The 20457-nt window shown below is 48.9% G+C and overlaps 1 protein-coding gene across 1 annotated transcript; it reads left to right on the forward strand.

Moving 5' to 3' along the window:
• The first annotated feature begins 12414 nt into the window (after positions 1 to 12414).
• Positions 12415 to 20123, forward strand: LOC119923953 (caspase-14-like). The gene is made up of 7 exons (XM_038743105.1): positions 12415 to 12482; positions 14750 to 14806; positions 15266 to 15415; positions 16008 to 16233; positions 16884 to 17000; positions 18476 to 18579; positions 20019 to 20123. Exons 2-7 carry the CDS (start codon positions 14792 to 14794, stop codon positions 20121 to 20123), a joined length of 717 nt encoding a protein of 238 aa, XP_038599033.1. The 5' UTR covers positions 12415 to 12482; positions 14750 to 14791.
• The last annotated feature ends 334 nt before the right edge of the window (positions 20124 to 20457 follow it).

Here is a 20457-nt window from a genome sequence, read left to right on the forward strand (position 1 = left end):
ACACACTGGTATAATTCACCTTCATTCACCAAATAAGACAGATAGCACACACTGAAAACTCCAAGGAATGGGACAGTTGTAGGCGAACAGATTAACACAAAACTTTGGGCTCCTTCAGTATCTAAGAGCATAACTAATGCTGGACTGAACATCTACTATAACCCAGCCCTCACACTTGGCTCCTCTAACACCAACCTACTCTCTGTACGTTTATCTCATCTATCTCACCACTCAACCTCTCACCCACTTCCTCCCTGTGGCCTGGAACTCCCACCGCTTCGTATCTGACAGACCACCGCTCTCCCCCCCTTCACATCTCTTCCAGGAGGCCTTCCCTGACTAAGCCCTCATTTCCCCTATGCACTTGGGTCTGTACTCCTTAAGCACTTTTATTTTCACTCCACCACCATACCTCTTATACTCCGTATAAGTGTATACTCCTTATACTCTGCCACTTCCCCTATCTCCTCCTCCCGTCTATAAGTTCCTTTTGAGCAGGGAATATACCTACCAATCCTATTGTACTCTCCCAAGTGCTTCATACAGTACTTTACACACAGTAAGTGCTCAATAAATACCATTAATTGAGTGATTGCAACAAGTAAGGAAATTTGAGATTCCTGAACCTTTGACTAAGCTTGGACACACTTCCCTCTCAACCCCGTGAATGATGTACAAGGATTGGAAAATGCTGGGGAAAGGCCAGAGAACTTTGGGTTTTGGGTTTGGAGGAAGGGAAACTTACTTTTCCAGTTGCAGACTGAATTCAAAGTCTGTCTGCCGTACTGCTGAAGTGCAAACTTTATGTCAGTGGGCACTGCAAGGACAACTGGAACAGAGTTTACTATGAGGAACTTGTCTTGTTGGGACAATAGATGTGGCTGAGGGGGAATGAGGAATGGGGGACTTTGGGGCCCTGGAAAAGAACGCTGTATCCTTGCCCACAGGGGCAGTGTGGGTGGGAGATCGGCTAACAGTAGGACTATTTGCAGGAGACTCTAGGTGGCTGGGACTGCTGGCCCATAGCTCCCCAAGCTTCTTTTTAGAGACAAATACTCCGCGCCTGGTCTCTGCCCTGGCCCCTCTGAGATCTGTCGAGGAACATGTCCCAGACCATTGCTGACTGGTGGAGAGTGATGAAGTTTCACTGGGGACAGAATCCTCCTCCTCTTCCCCTACTGGAACCAAAGCCCCTCTGGGGGACAGGATGTTGTCAGTCCCCGTGGACAGCTCTTTCTGTCTCTAGGTGAAGGTGTCTCCCAGGCTGGCTCTTCTCCCAGGAATGCCCCAACCCTCTGCTGCATTGTCTGAGGAACAGTCCCGACCTGGGACCCCCTCTCTGGAGAGGAAGAATCAGCCAGTGGTCTACATAGCATCCTCTGAAGGCCAGTGGTTATCGCTGCAGCCTCAGGCAATATGATCTGACAGTCAAATCAGGCTGACTAGCTGCCAGAGCTCCCCTGGTGACTGCAATGTGTGAGGTCTTTTTTGACCTGTTTGAGGATCGCCCTCCAACCCCCAAACACCCCAAAGCCAACTTTGCAGTCTGCTGCAACAGAAACACTCAGAGACAGGCAGTACTGGCTTCAGGCATTCAGCCACACTGAAGTGAGGACATATCCCCTTCATCTCCTCATGTTCTGCATGGCACTATCACATCATGCTACGCACGCTTAACATAATAGGATCACATACAAAATTTTCAGCAGAGTATTTCACTGCTGCTCCCACACTGCCACTGGCAGGAGCACCCATTTTTCATTTTGAGTAAGGCCAGTGGGGAGAACAGGGGAACTTGATGCGAGAGCTTAGAAGGGACAGAAAAAGAAGAGGTGGGGGGAAGGAAATGAAAGAAGTAAAGAACAGAGAAGAGAAAAGAAAGAAGTCAAAAGAAGGATCACTTCTTCTTTCTCCTCTGCTGCCCCCAAAGAAGCGGTGTGGCTTAGCATAAAGAGCCTGGGCCTAGGACTCAGGGGATCTAAGTTCTAATTCATTCAATCATGCTTATTGAGTGCTTAATATGTGCCGAGCACTGAACTATGTACTTGGGAGAGTACTAGACAATAATTAACGACACATTCCCTGTCCACAACCAGCTTCCCGACTAAGCCATTTGCCTGCTGGGTGACTTTGATCAAGTTGATTTTCCATGCCTCAGTTTTCCCATCTGTAAAATGGAGATTAAATATCTATTCTCCCTCCCCACGGACTGTTTCTGACCTGATGATCTTGTATCTTCCCCAGTACTTAGTACAGTGCTTGCTGCATAGTTAGCACATAACAAATACCATGATCATTATTAGTAGTAGTATTGTTTGTACTTCCCAAGCGCTTAGTACAGTGCTCTGCACACAGTAAGCACTCAATAAATACGATTGATTGATTGATTGTTATTATTATTATTGCTAATATTATTCACACCTGGGATTGGGTGTGAATTGGTGCCAGGATGGGCACGAGCAACTTACCTGGCAAGGAGGAGGTATGGGCTCATTTACCTAACCCCCCCACCTCCTCTGCCAAGGTGGCCAGTAAATCCACTTGGATGGCAGCAGCAATGGCGGTGCTAGGCACCTCACAGGGGAACACAGGTGGTGTCACTCTCAGATCAGGACCGGCTGACCATGACTGTGACTGCTGATGCAATAGAAACAATCTGGTTCCATTCCTTTAATAATAATAATAATAATAATACCTGCATATTTGTTAGAAGCACTTACTATGTGTCAAGTACTGTGCTAAGTGCTGGGGGTACAGACAAGTCAGACACAATCCCTGTCCCACACAGGGCTCCTAGTCTCATGCCCGTTTTACACATGAGGAAACTGAGGCACAGAGAAGTTAAGTGACTTGCCCAAGGTCATATAGAAGACAAGTGGCAGAGCCGAGATTAGCAACCAGGTCCTTCTGACTCTCTGCCCATGCTCTATCCACTAGGCCAAGCTGCTTTTCATAGTTTTCCCCAGAGCACACACTTAAGAAGCTTCCAAAAAGCTAGAGACACTGGTTTGATGGAGAAGAAAGAGCTTGTTCTCCAGGGCTGGGCTGAGGGAAGGGCGTCCAATACCCATTCTTCCTCCTAAACTGTGAATGCCATGTGGAACGGGGACTGTGCCCGGCCTGATTAACTAGTATCTGCCCCAGGGCTTAGTTCAGTAATGGGTACATAGGAAGACCTTTACAAATACCACAATGATTGCTAATATTACGCTTTGCACCCCTTTGTGTTCACCAACGAAATGAAGGTTTGTTTCTGTACCCCTAGAGCACTGGCATAGGATTGAATGAATGAATGAATGGCTTCCTACGACAGCCCAGCCACACACTTCACTCCTCAAGCACCAACTAGCTCACTCTCCCTGTTCTTCTCTGTCTCGCTGCCTGAATCCCTTGCCCACCTCCTCCCTCTGGCCTGGAATGCCCTCCCTTCCATCCCCCTCCATAAGCCAGACCACTACTCTCCCCACCAAGAGGACTCTTTTCCCCGACTCCCTCTCCCTTCTGTGTCATCTCCGTACTTGGATCTGTATCTTTTGCACACTTGATATTCACCCACCACCCCCTCAGCCCCACACCACTTATGTAGATACACATAACCTATTTATATGAATGTCTCCTTCTCTAGACTGTAAGCTTGGTGGGGGCAGGGGATGTGTCTACCAACTCTGCTGTATTACACTCTCCCAAGCACTTAGTACAGTGCTCTGCATACAGTAAGCACTCAATAAGTATGATTGATTGATTGCCAAACAACAGAGGCAGTGATCCAGTCCATCACCTAAGGCACTCATTTGCTCCTAGAGACAGAGAATGGAGTCGGCAGGGGACCAAGCATCATCCTCCATGACTTTGGCCCTGACCCTCAAAGGCAGAAGAGCCCTTTCTGTCTGGAGGAAAGAGTTTACCACAGTTAGCCATCACCACAGCCCAAAATTGCTCTGCTTCCAGGATACAGGTCACTATACCACAGACCTCAGCGCTTAGAACAGTGCCAGCACTTAGAACAGTGCTTTGCATATAGTAAGCGCTTAGCAAATACTATCATTATTGTTATTATTATTACCTCCAGGTAGCTACAACGTGGACTTGTTCTCTTTACTTTCATTCATTCATTCGATCGTATCTATTGAGCACTTACTGTGGGCAGAGCAGACAGTACTAGAAGCAGCATGGCTCAGTGGAAAGAGCCCGGGCTTGGGAGTCAGAGGTCATGGGTTCTAATCCCGGCTCCGCCACTTGTCAGCTGTGTGACTTTGGGCAAGTCACTTCACTTCTCTGGGCCTCAGTTACCTCATCTGTAAAATGGGAATTAAGACTGTGAGCTCCACGTGGGACAACCTGATTACCTTGTGTCCTCCCCAGCACTTAGAACAGTGCTTGGCACATAGAAAGTGCTTAACAAATACCATCATTACAAGTGCTTAGTACAGTGCTCTGCACACAGTAAGCACTCAATAAGTACTGTCTCTATATGTTGCTGACTTGTACTTCCCAAGCGCTTAGTACAGTGCTCTGCACACAGTATGCACTCAATAAATACGATTGAATGAATGTACCAAGTGCTTGGGAAGTACAAGTCGGCAGCATATAGAGACGGTCCCTACCCAACAATGGGCTCACAGTCTAGAAGGGGGAGACAGACAACAAAACAAAGCAAGTAGACAGGTGTCAATACCATCAGAATAAATAGAATTATAGCTATATACACATAATTAATAAAATATAGTAAATATGTACAAATAAAATAGAGTAATAAATATGTACAAATATATACAAGTGCTGTGGGGAGCGGAAGGGGGTAGGGTGTGGGGGGGGGGTCGATTGCAGGTTGACCCAATCTAGGCACAGCTCCCCTTCAAAGATTCTCCCCAGTCTTCTTGACAGTCCTTAAAGCAGAGGAAAATAAAGCTTATCCTAGAATTGTCTGGTCAATGTGAACATCATTTTAACTGCAAAGAATTTAGAAAAATCCCACTAGAGCTTCTAAAAATGAATTCCCCCTCTAGACTGTAAGCTCACTGTGGGCAGGGAACATGTCTACCAACTCTGCAGTATCACACTTTCCCAAGTGCTTGTTACAGTGCTCGCCACACAGTAAGGAATCAATAAATATGATTGATTGATTCATTGTACAAATATTGTACCTTGTAGTTCCAATAGAGTTGCTGTTTCCAGCGTCTGGCATGTTTTACAATTTGGTTTCTTAATCTCATGACCTTCTCAAAGCTTCTACTAGAAATTACCAGTATTTTCTTGTTTTCAGCATGTCAGGCTGGTCTCTGTGCCACACAGAACTTGGATGTAAAATCACATTCTCTGAAACTTAATTTTACTGTATCTTAAAAACATTTCATCTGTCCCCTTTGTTTGCGGTCAGTGGCTTTCAGCTCACCAGAGAGCAGCTGTTTGCCTCTCTTACTGACCTCCTCATATGTCCAAGTCCCATCTGGGACAGAGACTGTGTCTGACCTGATTATCTCAGATCTCCCCCCTACACTTAATACAGCATTTGGCACACAGTGAGTACTTAACAAATACCACAGTTATTATGGTTATTATTAGTATTCACTGAGAAGCTGTGCAGAGGTGAGCAAAGCTTCAATGTTAATAGATGGAATTCATTTCCAGCTTCATCCGTAGAAACAGCGTGAACATAATCCTTGTCCAGTCCATTTTCAGCTGATACCAGAGGTTTACTCAAACTTCAGGCAGTTTGATTCCTAATTTTCTGGGCCCAGGTCACATATCTACTCTGATTCTCAATGTGGAGTGTACATTTGGGTGCTAGGTGGTGGCAGCTAGGCAAATTACTTTCTAATTTGTCTCACCTTATCAGCTCCCAAGGCCCAGAGAGACTGCCATCTGAGCTCCTGCCCCAAGCCCTCAACTCCCATACTCCCTTTCCCTTGTGTGTCACCTATACACTTGGATCTGTTCCCTTTGAGCACTTCATATTCACCGCACCCTCAGCCCCACACCGCTTATGTCCACATCTGTAATTTATTTTCATGTCTGTCCCCCAACTCTAGACTGTAAGCTCCTGGTAGATAAGGAACGTTTCCATCCAACTCTGTTGTATTGCAATCTCTCAAGCGCTTAGTATAGTGCTCTGCACACAGTAGGATTTCAATAAATGCCATCCATTGATTTACAGATTGATGTGTGAAAGAAACATGAGGAGTCAACTGAAGGGAAAGACTCTGCCATTCAAATGACCTGATGCTTATCTTGCAACCTAGAAAAGAGACCCGAAGAGGTTGAGGTGTTTATACAACCCACTTTCCTGCTGCCTGGCTAATTACCAGGAGGAAAAATGCTTGTCATCTAGCTTGTAATATCTTGATTTATAGATGTTTGCAAAATGCTCTCAACTAAGGAAACTATCATGAAGGAAACTAAGCAACTACCTGAGACCAAGAGTTACTTGAATACGTGCACACACATCTTAGTTTGGACAAGTTAATGTTCCTCAGGAGGTAGTCCTGTTGATAGATAAGGACTGTGCTAATGATGATGATGATGGTATTTGTTAAGCGCTTACTATTTGTCGAGCACTGTTCTAAGCGCTGGGATAGAGACAAGGTAATTGGATTGACCCACGTGGGGCTCACAGTCTTAATCCTCCTTTTTACAGATGAGATAACTGAGGTGCAGAGAAGTTGTGACTTGCCCAAAGTCACACAGCCGCTAAGCGGTGGAGCAGGGATTAGAACCCACGACCTGTGACTCCCAAGCCCATGCTCTTTCCACTAAGCCGTGCTGCTTCCAATAATGATAACATTTGTTAAGCACTTACTATATGCCAAGCACTGTTCTAAGCGCTGGGGTAGATACAAGGTAATCAGGTTGTCCCACGTGGGGCTCACAGTCTTAATCCCCATTTTAATACAGATGAGGTAACTGAGGCCCAGAGAAGTTAAGTGACTTCAGCAAAGTCACACAGCTGACAAGTGGCAGAGGCGGCATTAGAACCCAGGACATCTGACTCCCAAGCCCGAGCTCTTTCCACTAAGCCACGCTGCTAATGCTAGTGAGCCTTTCATCTCACTGTTTATGATGTTGCCTGGGATATCTTTTTAAAGATTTCTAATCACTGATCTACCCCGGTTGGCAATTCTTACCATCTGTGAATCATTCCTTGCTAAACTTGGCTGGATGCGCCCTAGGCCTACCAAGTTAAATATACACCTTTCAGATTTATCAGGCTTATGGAAGAGGTACAATGTAACACGGGCAGAAACAAATATATAATAAGCCTATAAAGATACATAGATAATTATACAGACCTTGAACAACCCAAGGTATTAAATCAAGCATTGGCGTTATTATGTGCCAGTGCTTTCCGTGTAGCAGAAATTACATGTCAGAATAGATGGTGGATGGAGAGAGGCAGGTCTGGGTTGAGGTTGTGACCTCCACAGGTGCATACCTGGGAGGGATGCAGTCCTGAATCTGCTCATCACCTCCTATCCCACCCCACCTCAATCCTACCCCCCCTCCACACCTGCTGCTCCCCACAGGTGAGGGCTTAGGGCTGAGCTGCTTGAACCTGCCAAGGGGAGTACTGGGAGAGAAGAGCAACACAGTCCTTCCATGAGTGCAGGACTATGGAATATCTGCACCGAAGAGAGACTTGCAAAATCTTGCAAAATAACTTGCAGTATACCTTGGTATACCCTTACAGTATATATAAATGTGTGTGTGTGTGTGTATATATATATATATATATATATATATATATATAAATATATATATATACACTTTTGCTGTGGGCAGGGAATGTATCTGTTTACTGTTGTATGGTACTCTCCCAAGCGATTAGAACAGAAAAGTGCTCTGCACACAGTAAGCACTTAATACAAACGAATGAATGAAGATATCAAATAGAGAGCAAGAGATACACACTTCTCTGACTCAATATAAAGACATTAGTGTAGCTATATTGCTCATCTACAATTGAGTACACAATTCTAGGTAACTTTGGTAAAGTTGGGATTTCTAAGCTTGTTTCAGGAACCAATCCCCCATCTATTGCATTGTTCCTATGGAAAACTAAGTTCTAACCTGGAAGGTCGGTCTTGGTCCAGGGCTCTGTCCCCACGGGGTTAGGCTCTTCTGCCGACCCTCGTCTCCTTTGGGTGGCAACCTAAGGGTGAGGGAAGAGGGACACAGGGCCGCCGGGGCTCCAAGGCAGGAGCGCTGCGTCCACACCCACAGAGGCAGCATGGGCGGGAGTGAGGCTCGTGGCAGGAATATTAGCAGGAGTTTCTGGGCCCCTGGGACCCCGCGACCATGGCTCCCAGAGCTCTTTGTTAGTGGAAAATAAACACTCAGTGCCTGGTCTCCTCCCTGGCCTCCATATATTCTGCTGAGGGAGATGTCTCAGATGAAAGCCGAACTCCAGGGGGATGATGAAATCTCACTCGCTGGGCACAGGACTCTGATCTTGCCTTTTGAAGGGAAAACTTCCTCATGTGCCGTGATCTCCTGGGGCCCCCAGACAGCTCTCACCATCTCTCAGTGAATCTACTTACCAGGCCGGCTCTCCCACTGAGGCCCTTCAAATTTAGCCCTTCCTTTGTTAGCTTTATAGGTAAGGCAAGGGTCAAGGGAAGTTTGCATGAGTGCTTATGGTTGGTGGTGTATTTACGGAAGCATATGTAATCACTGTGCTCCTTAAACATTTGGATACTCACCTCAGCCCCACAGTACTTATGTAAATATCCTTATACTCTATTATTTTCCCCTATCTCTAGTCTACTTCAGTGAAGCCCTCTTTTCATTTTCTTCCGCTCCCTTCTGCATCGCCCTGACTTTATTCATCCCCTGTCCAAGCCCCACAGCACTTACGTTCATATCTGTCATTTTATTCATTTATATCACTGTCTGTCTCCCCCTCCAGACTGTAAGCTCACCGTGGGCAGGGAATGTGTCTGTTATGGTGTTGTATTGTACTCTCCCAAGTCCTCGGTACAGTGCTCCACACACACTAAGCGCCCAATAAGTACGATTGACTGACTGACTGACGCTGGAATTATGAGAAGCAGCCTGGTGTAGTGGATAAAGGCCGGAGTCAGAAGGTCATGGGTTCTAATCCCGGCTCCCCCACTTCTCTGCTGGGTGACCTTGGGAAAATCACTTCACTTCCCCCGGCCTCAGTTACCTCATCTGGAAAATGGGGATTGAGACTGTGAGCCCCAAGTGAGCCCCTTCTAGACTGTGAGCCCTCTGTTGGGTAGGGACCGTCTCTATATGTTGCCAACTTGTACTTCCCAAGCGCTTAATACAGTGCTCTGCACACAGTAAGCGCTCAGTAAATACGATTGAATGAATGAATGACAGGGACTGTGTCCAACCCGATTTGCTCATATTCACCCCAGCACTTGGTACAGTGACAGGCATATAGCAAGTGCTTAATAAATACCATTATTATTATTATTATTATTATTGTTATTCTCCTTGACTCATTTCTCTCACTCACTGAATGCCTTATGGATTGTAATCGCAAACTGGAATCTTGCTCTGAGAGAGTGGCTCAATGGAAAGAACACGGGCTTTGGAGTCAGAGGTCGTGGGTTCAAATCCCTGCTCTGCCAATTGTCAGCTGTGTGACTTTGGACAAGTCACTTACCTTCTCTATGCCTCAGTTACCTCATCTGGAAAATGGGGATTAAGACTGTGAACACCCCGTGGGACAAACCGATCACCTTGTAACCTCCCCAGCACTTAGAGCAGTGCTTTGCACATAGTAAGCGTTTAACAAATGCCATTATTATTATTATTATTATTGGGAGTAAGGAGGAAAAGTGTGCCCATACTTTATAGCATTTCAGACTGGCTCAGTGGAAAGAGCCCAGGCTTGGGAGTCAGAGGTCAAGGGTTCGAATCCCGCCTCTGCCACATGTCTTGTGTGTGACCTGGGGCAAGTCACTTAACTTCTCTGAGCCTCAGTTACTTCATCTGTAAAATGGGGATTAAGATTGTGAGCCCCACATGGGTCAACCTGATCACCTCGTATCTCCCCCAGCGCTTAGAATGGTGCTTTGCACATAGTAAGTGCTTAACAAATGCCATTATTATTATTATTATTTATTGAGCCTTTACTATGTTCAAAGAGCTAGACTAAACTCTGGGAAAACATCTGAAAAAAATGAGATACATTATACCTACTCTCAAGGAGCTTTTCAATCTAGATTGTGAGCTCTTTGTGGGGAGGGATGGTGTCTATTGTATTGTACTCTCCCAAGTACAGTACTCTGAGTGCTCTGCACACATGTGAGAGAGATGGTCAACGTAGATATGAAACAGTTAAGAGTGAGAAAATTAGCACAAATAAAAAACCTGTGATAAATAAATCAGCTGCAAATTAATAAGCACATGGGACTTCTGAGGAGGCTAATGGGTTAGAGTGAGGCCTTAATAATAATAATAATAATAATGGTATTTGTTAAGTGCTTACTATGTGCAAAGCACTGTTCTAAGCGCTGGGGGATACAAGGTGATCAGGTTGTCCCACGTGGGGCTCACAGTCTTAAACCCCATTTTCCAGATGAGGGAACTGAGGCACAGAGAAGTTAAGTGACTTGCCCAAAGTCACACAGCTGACAATCAGCGGAGCCGGGATTTGAACCCCTGACCTCTGACTCTCAAGCCCGGGCTCTTTCCACTGAGCCACACTGCTTCTCATGTCTCAAGAGTCTGCACTGCACTCCCCGACTCCTCACCACTGGCTTAAAAGCACACAATCATCTTGTTCCCTCCTCCCTCACCTCACTACTCTTCCACTACAACCCAGCCCGCACACTTTGCTCCTCTAACGCTAACCTACTCGCTGTACCTCCATCTCCTCTATCTCACCGCCAACCTCTCCCCACGTCCTGCCTCTGGCCTGCAACACCCTCACTCCTCTTATCCGACAGGCAATTACTCTCCCCCTCTTGAAAACCTGATCGAAGGCACATCTCCAAGAGGCCTTCCCTGACTAAGCCTTTCTTTCATCTTCTACCACTCCCTTCTGCATTGTCCTGACTTGCTCCCTTTATTCATTCCCCCATCCCAGCCCCACAGCAGTTAGGTACAGAGCTGCAATTTATTTATTTATATTAATGTCTGTCTCCTTATCTAATCCGTAAGCTCACTGTGGGTAGGGAATGTATCTGCTTACTGTTTTATTGTACTCTCCCAAGGGCTTAGTACAGTACCCTGCACACAGTAAGAACTCAATAAAAATGTTTGATCGACTGACTGACCTGTGGGAGTTTATATTCACCAGCTATATCTCTTCCTAAGGCTATCTCTGTGTTCCCATGTTTTTCTCCAAGTACCATATAGAAAAATCCTCGTATCCTAGCTCACAAACCACCTCTCACTTTCCAGAACTTCCTGTCCCTATTCCCGATGTGTCAGGAGAGTAAAAGCTCTAGTGTATATTTCAAAGTGCCTAGTTGGCCACTTGTCTGCTGCATGACCTTGGGCGAGCCACTTAACTTCTCTGGGCCTCAGTTACCTCATCTGTAAAAATGGGGATTAAGACTGTGAGCCCTACGTGGGACAACCTGATTACCTTGTATCTGCCCCAGCGTTTGGAACAGTGCTTTGCACATAGTAAGCACTTAACAAAATGCCATAATTATTACAGTGCCTGGTACATAGTAAGAACTTCACAAATACCACTATTATTATTATTATCATTACTAGTTCAGGGCTCTGTATGTCATATGCACCCAGGAGAAGCAATCTAATGGGGAAGTTGGTCTGACTGTCTTCCTTGGGTCAAGGGGAGCATTCCAACTTTCTATTCATGTCTGCGGAGTAAAAAGGAAATGGCTGCTTGGACAGTGTCCAGTTCGTTTGGTCAAGGTATATCATCCATTATGTTGCAAACTTGTACTTCCCAAGCGCTTAGTATAGTGCTCTGCACACAGTAAGTGCTCAATAAATACGATTGAATGAATGAATCCACGTCCTGGCAAGCCCAGGGCAGTGTCATTAACTCTCTGTGGATCCAACAGTAACAACAGGAGTCATGGAGGAAGAGGAGGAGGAGGACCAGACAAGGTCAGACATAAACTACCCAACCACAATCTCCTCAAACTCAATGACCCCGCTGGGGCAGCTTCGAGTCCTACTCGCCAAATGCATTTCCCTGGCCCAGTCCCGAAGCCAGTGGGACCCAGTGCAGCCCTGGGAGCCCTGCCAAGACTCAGCTGCAGGGGTGGGTGTCAGGGGAGTGGGCTGGTGTTAGGCGTGTTCCCTCTGCTCAGCTGTTACACTACCAGCAGAGCCAGGGAGCAATTTCTCCCAGTAGACAGATGGGCTCTGGGTCTTCTCCAAGCTTCCCCCAGACAAATCAGCCAGCTCCCTAGGACCGGGAAAGGGACAGGGATTCTCCCCAAGGACACCTGACAGAACTACACGGACGAGCCCACTCTCAAGACTCCCCGTTCACCCACCAGGAAAGACTGTTCTTGGCTGAGCGAGGAGTGAGTATTTATTTACCCACACGCCCTCTCCCCGGGACCTCAACAAAAGGGTTCTTTCTTCTCCTTCTCTCCCCCAACTTTCATGAAGGCTAAAGCACAACGAGCCCCTACGTCCCTCTCCTTGGGCCTGGGCTTTGGGTTGGGACCAGGACAGGGAGGTTTGGGGGTCTCCAGCGGCTTTGGAGTCTTTGCAGCTTGCATTTGTGGGGAAGGGGTGGTTGCGGGGAAAGTAACTGCTTCCCTTTCCCTATCGTGTGGTCAGAGAGAGTCTTCTCCAGGGATCCATACGTGCCCATCCTGGAACCTCTGGGCTGGCCCCTTAGTTCTGAAGATCAAAATAACGCCTAAATTTTAGATTGGTGAGCATCTTAGATGTTTTAAATAGCTAATCCCCATTCAGGATTCGTCTAGTTGGCTGCTCGTTGGAATCGACTCATTATGACTGTCTCAGTGGCAGTATCATTGTCCTTGATAGTCCGAACCATAGTACTCCTGTATGTTCCAAGTCATTACCGATTGAAAATTTACAAAGAGAGTCTCGGCACCTTTTCCATTACAGATTAGCCACTGATCTCCTCCCCTGCTGGGTCCCTGCCTCCAGCCTGTCGCTGGGGATCTAGACCAGGCACTGGCAACTTTCTGTACATGTGCTGGAGGGTGCCAGAGTAGCCACCAGGCTCTGGGTTTTACGCTACTTTGGGGAGCAACTCTGCTGCACTCCAGTCCCCACCACCACCCCCCGGGCCACCATCCTGGACCCACCTCCGCCCTCCTTTGTCCAGTTGTGCTTCTGTCTGAGTCGGGTGGTGGGAGTGGGGTTCAGAGCTACATGGGGTTGGGGGGTGTTGGAGGGTGTCATGGGATGAAAAGTAGCAGAGACCATTTTGGAGTTTTTGGCATGCATCCTGCCCCCTCACATGCCCACATAGCCACCTGGATTGGCACTGTGACAGGAAGAAGGTAGCTGGTGCTTGCTCAGGGACTGCCAGATTTAGCATGTCCACAGCCTGAGGGATCATAATCATCATCAATGGCACTTACTAAACACTTATTCTGTGCGGAGCACTGTACTAAGTGCTGGGGAGAGTACAGTACCACAGAGTTGGTAGACAGGTTCCCTGTCCACAATGATGGGGGTGAGGGTGTGGGGAGGCGGGGAGGGGACAAGGAGGACGTGAGAGGGAACATGTTTACCAATTCCATTATATTGTGCTCTCCCGAGCACTTAATACAGTGCTCTGCACACAGTAAGCACATGATAAATATCACTGATTGATTGATTGATTGATTGATGAGAGATTCAACCTGGTCGGTTCAGCAGCTCACATACTATCCCTGGCTCTGACTCTTCCTCACTACAGGCAAGGGTTTGGGTAAAGGGTATGTCCAAGGACGAGAAGGGATATGGCATTATGGGGTGTAGCACCTTCATTTCAAGGAGAGGGGTACAAGAAGGGGAAAGGAGAAGGGCATGTTCTCCACGTCCAAGCTGGGCAAGAACTCTGCTTGCCATCCCCTCTACTAGAGACCTGAATGGATGCTGGTATACTGTGGGTAATTCAGGCCTCTAGCAGGAGGATAGCCACCTTTTTACTCTAAGCCCAAACCTTCTGCTGGTACACAGGCTTCTGCCCTGCCTGTCCTGCCACCCTCCCCCCAAGGCTGAGTGGTGTAGCCCAGGAAGGAGACAAAAGAAGGTGAACAGAGGAGGGGCCAGGAGTGGAGGGAATGGGGTGGTGGGGAGGGGGAAGAAAGGGAAAGAAGAGTAGTGGCTTAAGAAGGGGCTACAGTCCCCACAGTGTTTTACCCAGGCACCCCGATGGCAGTGACTATTGCTGCTCTTTCACTCATCCTCTGTAGCACTAGCGAACCTTACCTACACCCGACCTGTGCCCGCATGCTAAAACCAATTACCTGAACCAAGCCGCAGCTTTGTTGGAGGTGCCACTGGGCAGATAAAATGCAGGTTGGCAGGTCTCTCCCGCTGCAACCTATACCTTGCACCTGGAGCTTGGTCCGCAGTGTGGCCCTGGAGGTATTAGATATTTCTCTGTGAGGGAGCACAATCAATAATCCTGATACTGAATAGTGGGAGAAGAGGGGAGAAGCCCAAGTCTTCTCCCCTGGACCCTCTCCTCAGCCCCACTATTCACTGGGTTAGGGAGGAGAGGGGAGTGGCCACTCCCAATGCTGCCCAGTTCCACGGGTCCTGATGGCCTTTCTGGTGGGGAAAGGCCATCACCTTTTTCTCCGATCTCATGATCCAGGTTGCCGCTCTCTGTGACATCCCCAGGAAGGACGAAAGCACCATGAGTTCTGAGGAGGTGGGTGTGGGTTGAGGGAAGGGAGGGCATAGCTGGGAACGGTTTCAAAAAAGGACATGAATGAGAACACTGCCTGCCCCCAGCCCCCGAACCCCTTCCCCTACCCTTTTTCCTCTGTCCCTACCCCTTAGTTTACCTTCCCTTTGTGGAAGTCTTCAGCACCCCATGGCCTCCCCACTCAACTCAAATCCGCTCCAACTCTCCTCTGTCAGATGGGGAAGCAACCCCACAAACGCAGGTCTGGAAGTTATGGGGGAGAAGAAAGGGGTTCTGGGTGTTTTCCTTCATCTGCCCGAGAAGTGGATCCCCGTGGATTTCCACTCACCTCCTGCCCACCACCAGACACGGTACCTCATCACCCTCACCACCCTGTCTCCATCCCTTTTCCCCCTGACTTCCCACCAAGATCCTCTCCGTTCGTCCCCACCGGCTCTACCACACTCACCCTCCTCCTCGCAGATGGTCTATGACATGTCAGGATCGTGGCTTGCCCTCACTCTGTGCATCACCAAAGGCCGAGAGGGAGCAGAGCCGGACATTGTGGCACAGGAGAGGATGTATCGGACCCTGAGGTTTGAGAGCACTGTGAAGCGGAACCCACCTGCTCAGGTACCCTCTCACCTGCCCAACCCTGTGGGTGGCCGGTTCCTGTCTTGGCTGGAACTCTCAGAACACGATCTTGGCAGAGGAAGCAGAGGGATGGGGCATTGGGGAGGCACGAGAAGATGGCTAGAGAGTGAGGGAGACTGAAACCCCCAAGGTCTGATGAGGGCAGGGACCTTGCATACAACTTGCATGCGGGGCAGTGTGGCCTAAAGGAAAGGACCCAGGCCTGGGAGTAAGATGACCGGGGTTCTAATCCTGGCTCTGCCACTTACCTGCTGGGTGACCTAGGACAAGTCACTTAGCTTCTAGGTTCCTCACTTGTAAAATGGGGATTCGATCGCTATTCGCTGTCCTGCTTGGACTGTGAACCCCATGTGGGACAGGGATTGTGTTCAATTGGATTAATTTGTATCTAGTCCAGCACTTGGAACAGTGCTTGACACCTAGTAAGGGCCTAACAAATACCACCATGATTGTTATTATTATTGCACCCTCCAGAACCTGGAGAGGTAGGTTAACCCCTCTCAGTCTGTCCTTCTCCCTCCCTCCTTCCCTCTCCTGCCTTCCATCCCTCCTTCCTTCCCTCTCTTTTTAGGGCTTTCGGGGCGAAGTGGCGCATTTCAGAGAGGAGATGGAAAAGCGGACAGACCCCATAAGCTGCTGCTTCGTGGTCCTCATGGCCCACGGGAAGGAGGGACGCCTGCTAGGGGCAGACGGGCAGGTGGTGGAACTGGAGGAGCTGTATGATGTCCTGACTAACAAGACCTGCAGGGCACTCCTGGGCAAACCCAAAGTGTTCATCCTGAAGGCCTGCCTTGGGGGTCAGTCGGGGCCCCTCTACACTCCTGTGGCAGGAGATGGGCAAAGTGGGTAGGCTGGGCGCCCTAGCTCTCCTAGCCTCTGGGCCACCCCCACAGCCACCACCTTTGGGCCTTCAGCTCGGACCTCCAGCTTGTCTATTCTGATGGCCTCAGACCCACCCCCCCCGCACTTAGGTCCCTCCGTAGTTGCCCATTTATGTCTCCGATCCTTCTCCCTTCATGTGTTCTCAGCCCGCTTCTTGGTTTATGCCTTGGGAGGGGCAGGGGGGTGTCTTTCATCTCCCCGGCCAGACCATCAGTTCAGCCCTTGGAGACAATGTGTTTCCCCTCCCTCTGACTCTCCCCGCTATTACCCAGTACAGAGTGTGTATGCCCCATTCCTCCAGTGGTCTACCAGCCCTGCTTGGATCCTAACTCCTTTCAGCCCCATGTGGAAACCCTCAGGTCTTTTTGGAGCACTGGGCTGAAAGAAACCAGGAGTCTAGTCCAGACAGTCAAGACCTATGTCCCTAGGGCTGTGCCACATAGCACGCGCCGGCGTCTTCGACTCCAAATTGACGCAACTCCCTATTCTTAAACCTTCTGTATAGCTGGTCAGACAGTTAAGGGCAAAGTGGTTCTGAAAATAATCTCTGTGCTGCGGGTTTCAGACCAGAAGGACACAGGCGAGATGTTGAGGACAGAGCAGGTCCTGACCACCATGTTTCAGGAGCTTCCAAAGATCCCAACTTTCACGGACACCCTGCATGTCTACTCCACTGTGGAAGGTAAGGGTTCCCACTGCGACCCACCACTTCCTCGACCTTGTGGATCCCAGGCAATGTCCTACATACCTCCAACTAGCATAGATCCTGGGCAGAGAGAGTGGGAGGCCAACAGGCTCCTGGCTCCAGGAATGGGTGGGACCGTGGTTGGGTAGGGATTGTCTCTATTTTTTGCCAAATTGTACTTTCCAAACGCTTAGTACAGTGCTCTGCACACAGTAGGCGCTCAATAAATATGATTGAATGGATGAATGAGAGCAAGAGCAGAAAGAAGAGAGGGAGATAAACGGTCAGAACAGATTAGACAGCATTGAGGCTTTGGAAAAACCCCAAATCCAAAAACCCATATCAGGATGGTGACATGGGGCATAACGGGGAGTGGGTAGAGGAGAATGATGGGTCCAATTGTTCCCCAGCCCAGGAGCATAGAATAAAAATAATAATGATGGTATCTGTTAAGCGCTAAGCGGTGGAGCAGGGATTAGAACCCAAGACCTGTGACTCCCAAGCCCGTGCTCTTTCCACTAAGCCGTGCTGCTCCCAATAATGATAACATTTGTTAAGCACTTACTATGTGCCAAACACTGTTCTAAGCGCTGGGGTAGATGCAAGGTAATCAGGTTGTCCCACGTGGGGCTCACAGTCTTAATCCCCATTTTAATACAGATGAGGTAACTGAGGCCCAGAGAAGTTAAGTGACTTCAGCAAAGTCATATAGCTAAGTGGTATCTGCTAAGCGTTTACTATGTTCCAAGCACTGTTCTAAGCACTGGGGTAGCTACAAGGCAATCAGGTTGGACACAGTCCCTGTCTCACATGGGGCTCACAGTCTGAGGGCGGAGAGTGGGTGTTTTCCATTTTACAGTTGAGGTAACTGAGGCCGAGAGAATAATTATTATTATTATGGCACTTGTTAAGCACTTACTCTATGCAAGGCACTGTACTAAGCGTTGGGGTGAATGCCAGCAAATCAGGCTGGACAAAGCTCCTGTCTCACATGGGGCTCAGAGTCTTAAGCCACATTTTACAGATGATTTAAGTGAGGCACAGAGAAGTGGAGTGATGTGCCCAAGGCCAAATAGCAGACAAGTGGAGGAGCCGGGATTGCGTGGTTCAGTGGAAAGAGTACGGGCTTGGGAGTCAGAGATCATGGGTTCTAATCCCGACTCCACCGCTTGTCAGCTGTGACTTTGGGCAAGTCATTTCACTTCTCTGTGCCTCAGTTACCTCATCTGTAAAATGGGGATGAAGACCGTGAGCCCCACGTGAGACAGCCTGATCACCTTGGATCTGCCCCCAGCACTTAGAACAGTGCTTCGCGCATACTAAGCACTTAAATACCATCGTTATTATTATTAAATGGGCCCTGAGAGACTCAGTGTTTAGGAGTATCAGCAAGATAGAAAAGTCTTTGGCCCAGAGCATTGTGACTGCTCCAGTTCCGAGGCCAACAACCTCGTTCTGCTCACGTCTCTCAGGGTACATCGCTTACTGGAACGTTAAGGAAGGCTCCTGTTTAATCCAGACTCTGGTGGACGTCTTCATCACGGGGAAAAGTAATATTCTGAACCTACTGACTGAGGTGAAGAGTCACCCAAGTCCCTTCCACCACCCAGTCCTGCGCTCCGGTCTCTTCCCTCCATTCCCTCCTCAAAGACAGGGGGGGCCTCAGGGCTCCCCGCCCCCGTCCAACATTTACCACCCCAGCCTGGAGTTTCCAGCAAAAGGCCCTCCCCCAGTCCCGGCACTTTGCTCTCCCCTGATCGTGCCTTGAGTAGGTACAGTGCATTTATCTTCCCAGAGGCCTTTCATGTCAATATTCTCATTATATTTTCACAATAACCCAGTGAAGTTGGGAGAACCATCCCCCTTTTGCAGAGGACACTGAGACAGAGAGAGGTGAAATGACTTGCCTGAAGTCACCCATCAGAGCAGCAAAACTCTTTTCTGATTCCTCAAAACATGCTCCTTCCACCAGACCATACTACCTCCAGCAGTGTCTCCCTTCCCTCAAATTAGTGTTTCAGCCAGCTGTCCTAGAACTGATTCTCTTTAGAAAGCCCAGCTCGGCCAAACCACCGGCCCTGACATCAGTACCCAGGACCTTTTCGGTCCATCCCCTCTCCACCTGTGTCCATCCAGAGCTTTTTTAGCATGCCATTGCCCAGGTGGCTAGCCCTCCCCAAAAAGCACATGGGTGCGAAGAAAAGGAGTGCACACCCAGATGGGGTGGAGAGGATGCATGAGTCTGCTTGCACCAGATTCTTCCCTGCTGAAGATGCAACCAGATTCAGTACCCCACTCCCGTTCTGAGGATGCGAAGTCGCTGGCCCTTATAGGAGTGATGGGAGCCGGTAAGGGTGGCCATTCATTCGGTTGTATAACAGACAATCCAGTTTTCAGCTGGTCTGTCCCCTATCGAGTACTGGTGGGTTGGAGAGCAGAGATTGGCAAAGAGGTGTCTGGTATTCTTGAGTGCCATCGGTGGTCACCCTACTGCCAGTGGTCCCCCACCCCAGATCCCAGCCACTGGGGGATGGGGCCAGTTTTCCCACCCCAAAAACCTCACCTCCGCTCCCCGCCCCCATCCCCGTGGCTCCAGTGAAACCCCAGAGCTTCCACTGAGTGGGGCTGGAAAGACCCCAGATTGAATCTCTCTGACCTGTTACTTCTGGGTCATCTGCCCCCACCCCTTTCCAGCCCCGTTCCCTTTGGCCTCACAGTGAAGCTCCTGCCACCTTTGTGCCCCTTTACTCTCACTGAAAAGTTGTCATCTCGGTTCCTCGGTCTGGACCTTGGTATCCAAAGTTAAGTTCATCTGCCCTATCTAGAACTCAGGCATCCAACCTCCCCACCCCAGCTCCTATCTCTCCCTTAGATGACTCCCCTCCCCACCCTCGTTTCTGTGACCCTCTCAGCTAGGTTGCCATGACCCAGAATTCCCAGGGGGTAAATGGGGATAAGGATTCCCCTGGGGAGTCACCCCTCCCCGCGACCTGACCCTCCGGGAGTTCTCCACAGGTAACCAGGTGGATGGCAGAGGCCAAGCTGGTCTGGGAAGGCCAGGTGAGGAAGGTCAACCCGGAAATCTACAGCACCCTGAGGAAGCAGCCGTACCTGCAGTAGAGGCATCGGAGGAGGCAGCTGAGCAGAGGGCTGGAGAGAGTGGAGGTGGAGGGTGGGAGAAGGGAGAAGCTTTGGCTTGCAAGAACAAGGGAGTGTAACATGGGGCAGGAGACATGGGGAATCCTCCTGTGTGTGTCTGGGGACCATTGAAGGGGAAAGCATCTGCCTGAGACAAGTCTGCACATCATTTGAAAGGAATCCTCGAGAGGCAAATCCTTCTTCTGACCCAAATATTCACAGGGCAGAACTAACCTTTGGCACCTTGCTAATGTTAAGCAGGATGGTCCCACGTGGACAAGACTTTTCCCCCCCTCTTTCCCCTCCGGGCCTTGTT

Source organism: Tachyglossus aculeatus, unplaced genomic scaffold (genome assembly GCF_015852505.1).
Source record: "Tachyglossus aculeatus isolate mTacAcu1 unplaced genomic scaffold, mTacAcu1.pri scaffold_67_arrow_ctg3, whole genome shotgun sequence".
NCBI lineage: Eukaryota > Metazoa > Chordata > Mammalia > Monotremata > Tachyglossidae > Tachyglossus > Tachyglossus aculeatus.

Excerpts from the sequence above, each read along its gene's own strand:
- LOC119923953 (XM_038743105.1), top strand. Across the intron at positions 15,416-16,007 it reads AGCGGAACCCACCTGCTCAG|GGCTTTCGGGGCGAAGTGGC; the intron begins GTACCCTCTCAC and ends CTCTCTTTTTAG. Across the intron at positions 16,234-16,883 it reads CCTGAAGGCCTGCCTTGGGG|ACCAGAAGGACACAGGCGAG; the intron begins GTCAGTCGGGGC and ends TGCGGGTTTCAG.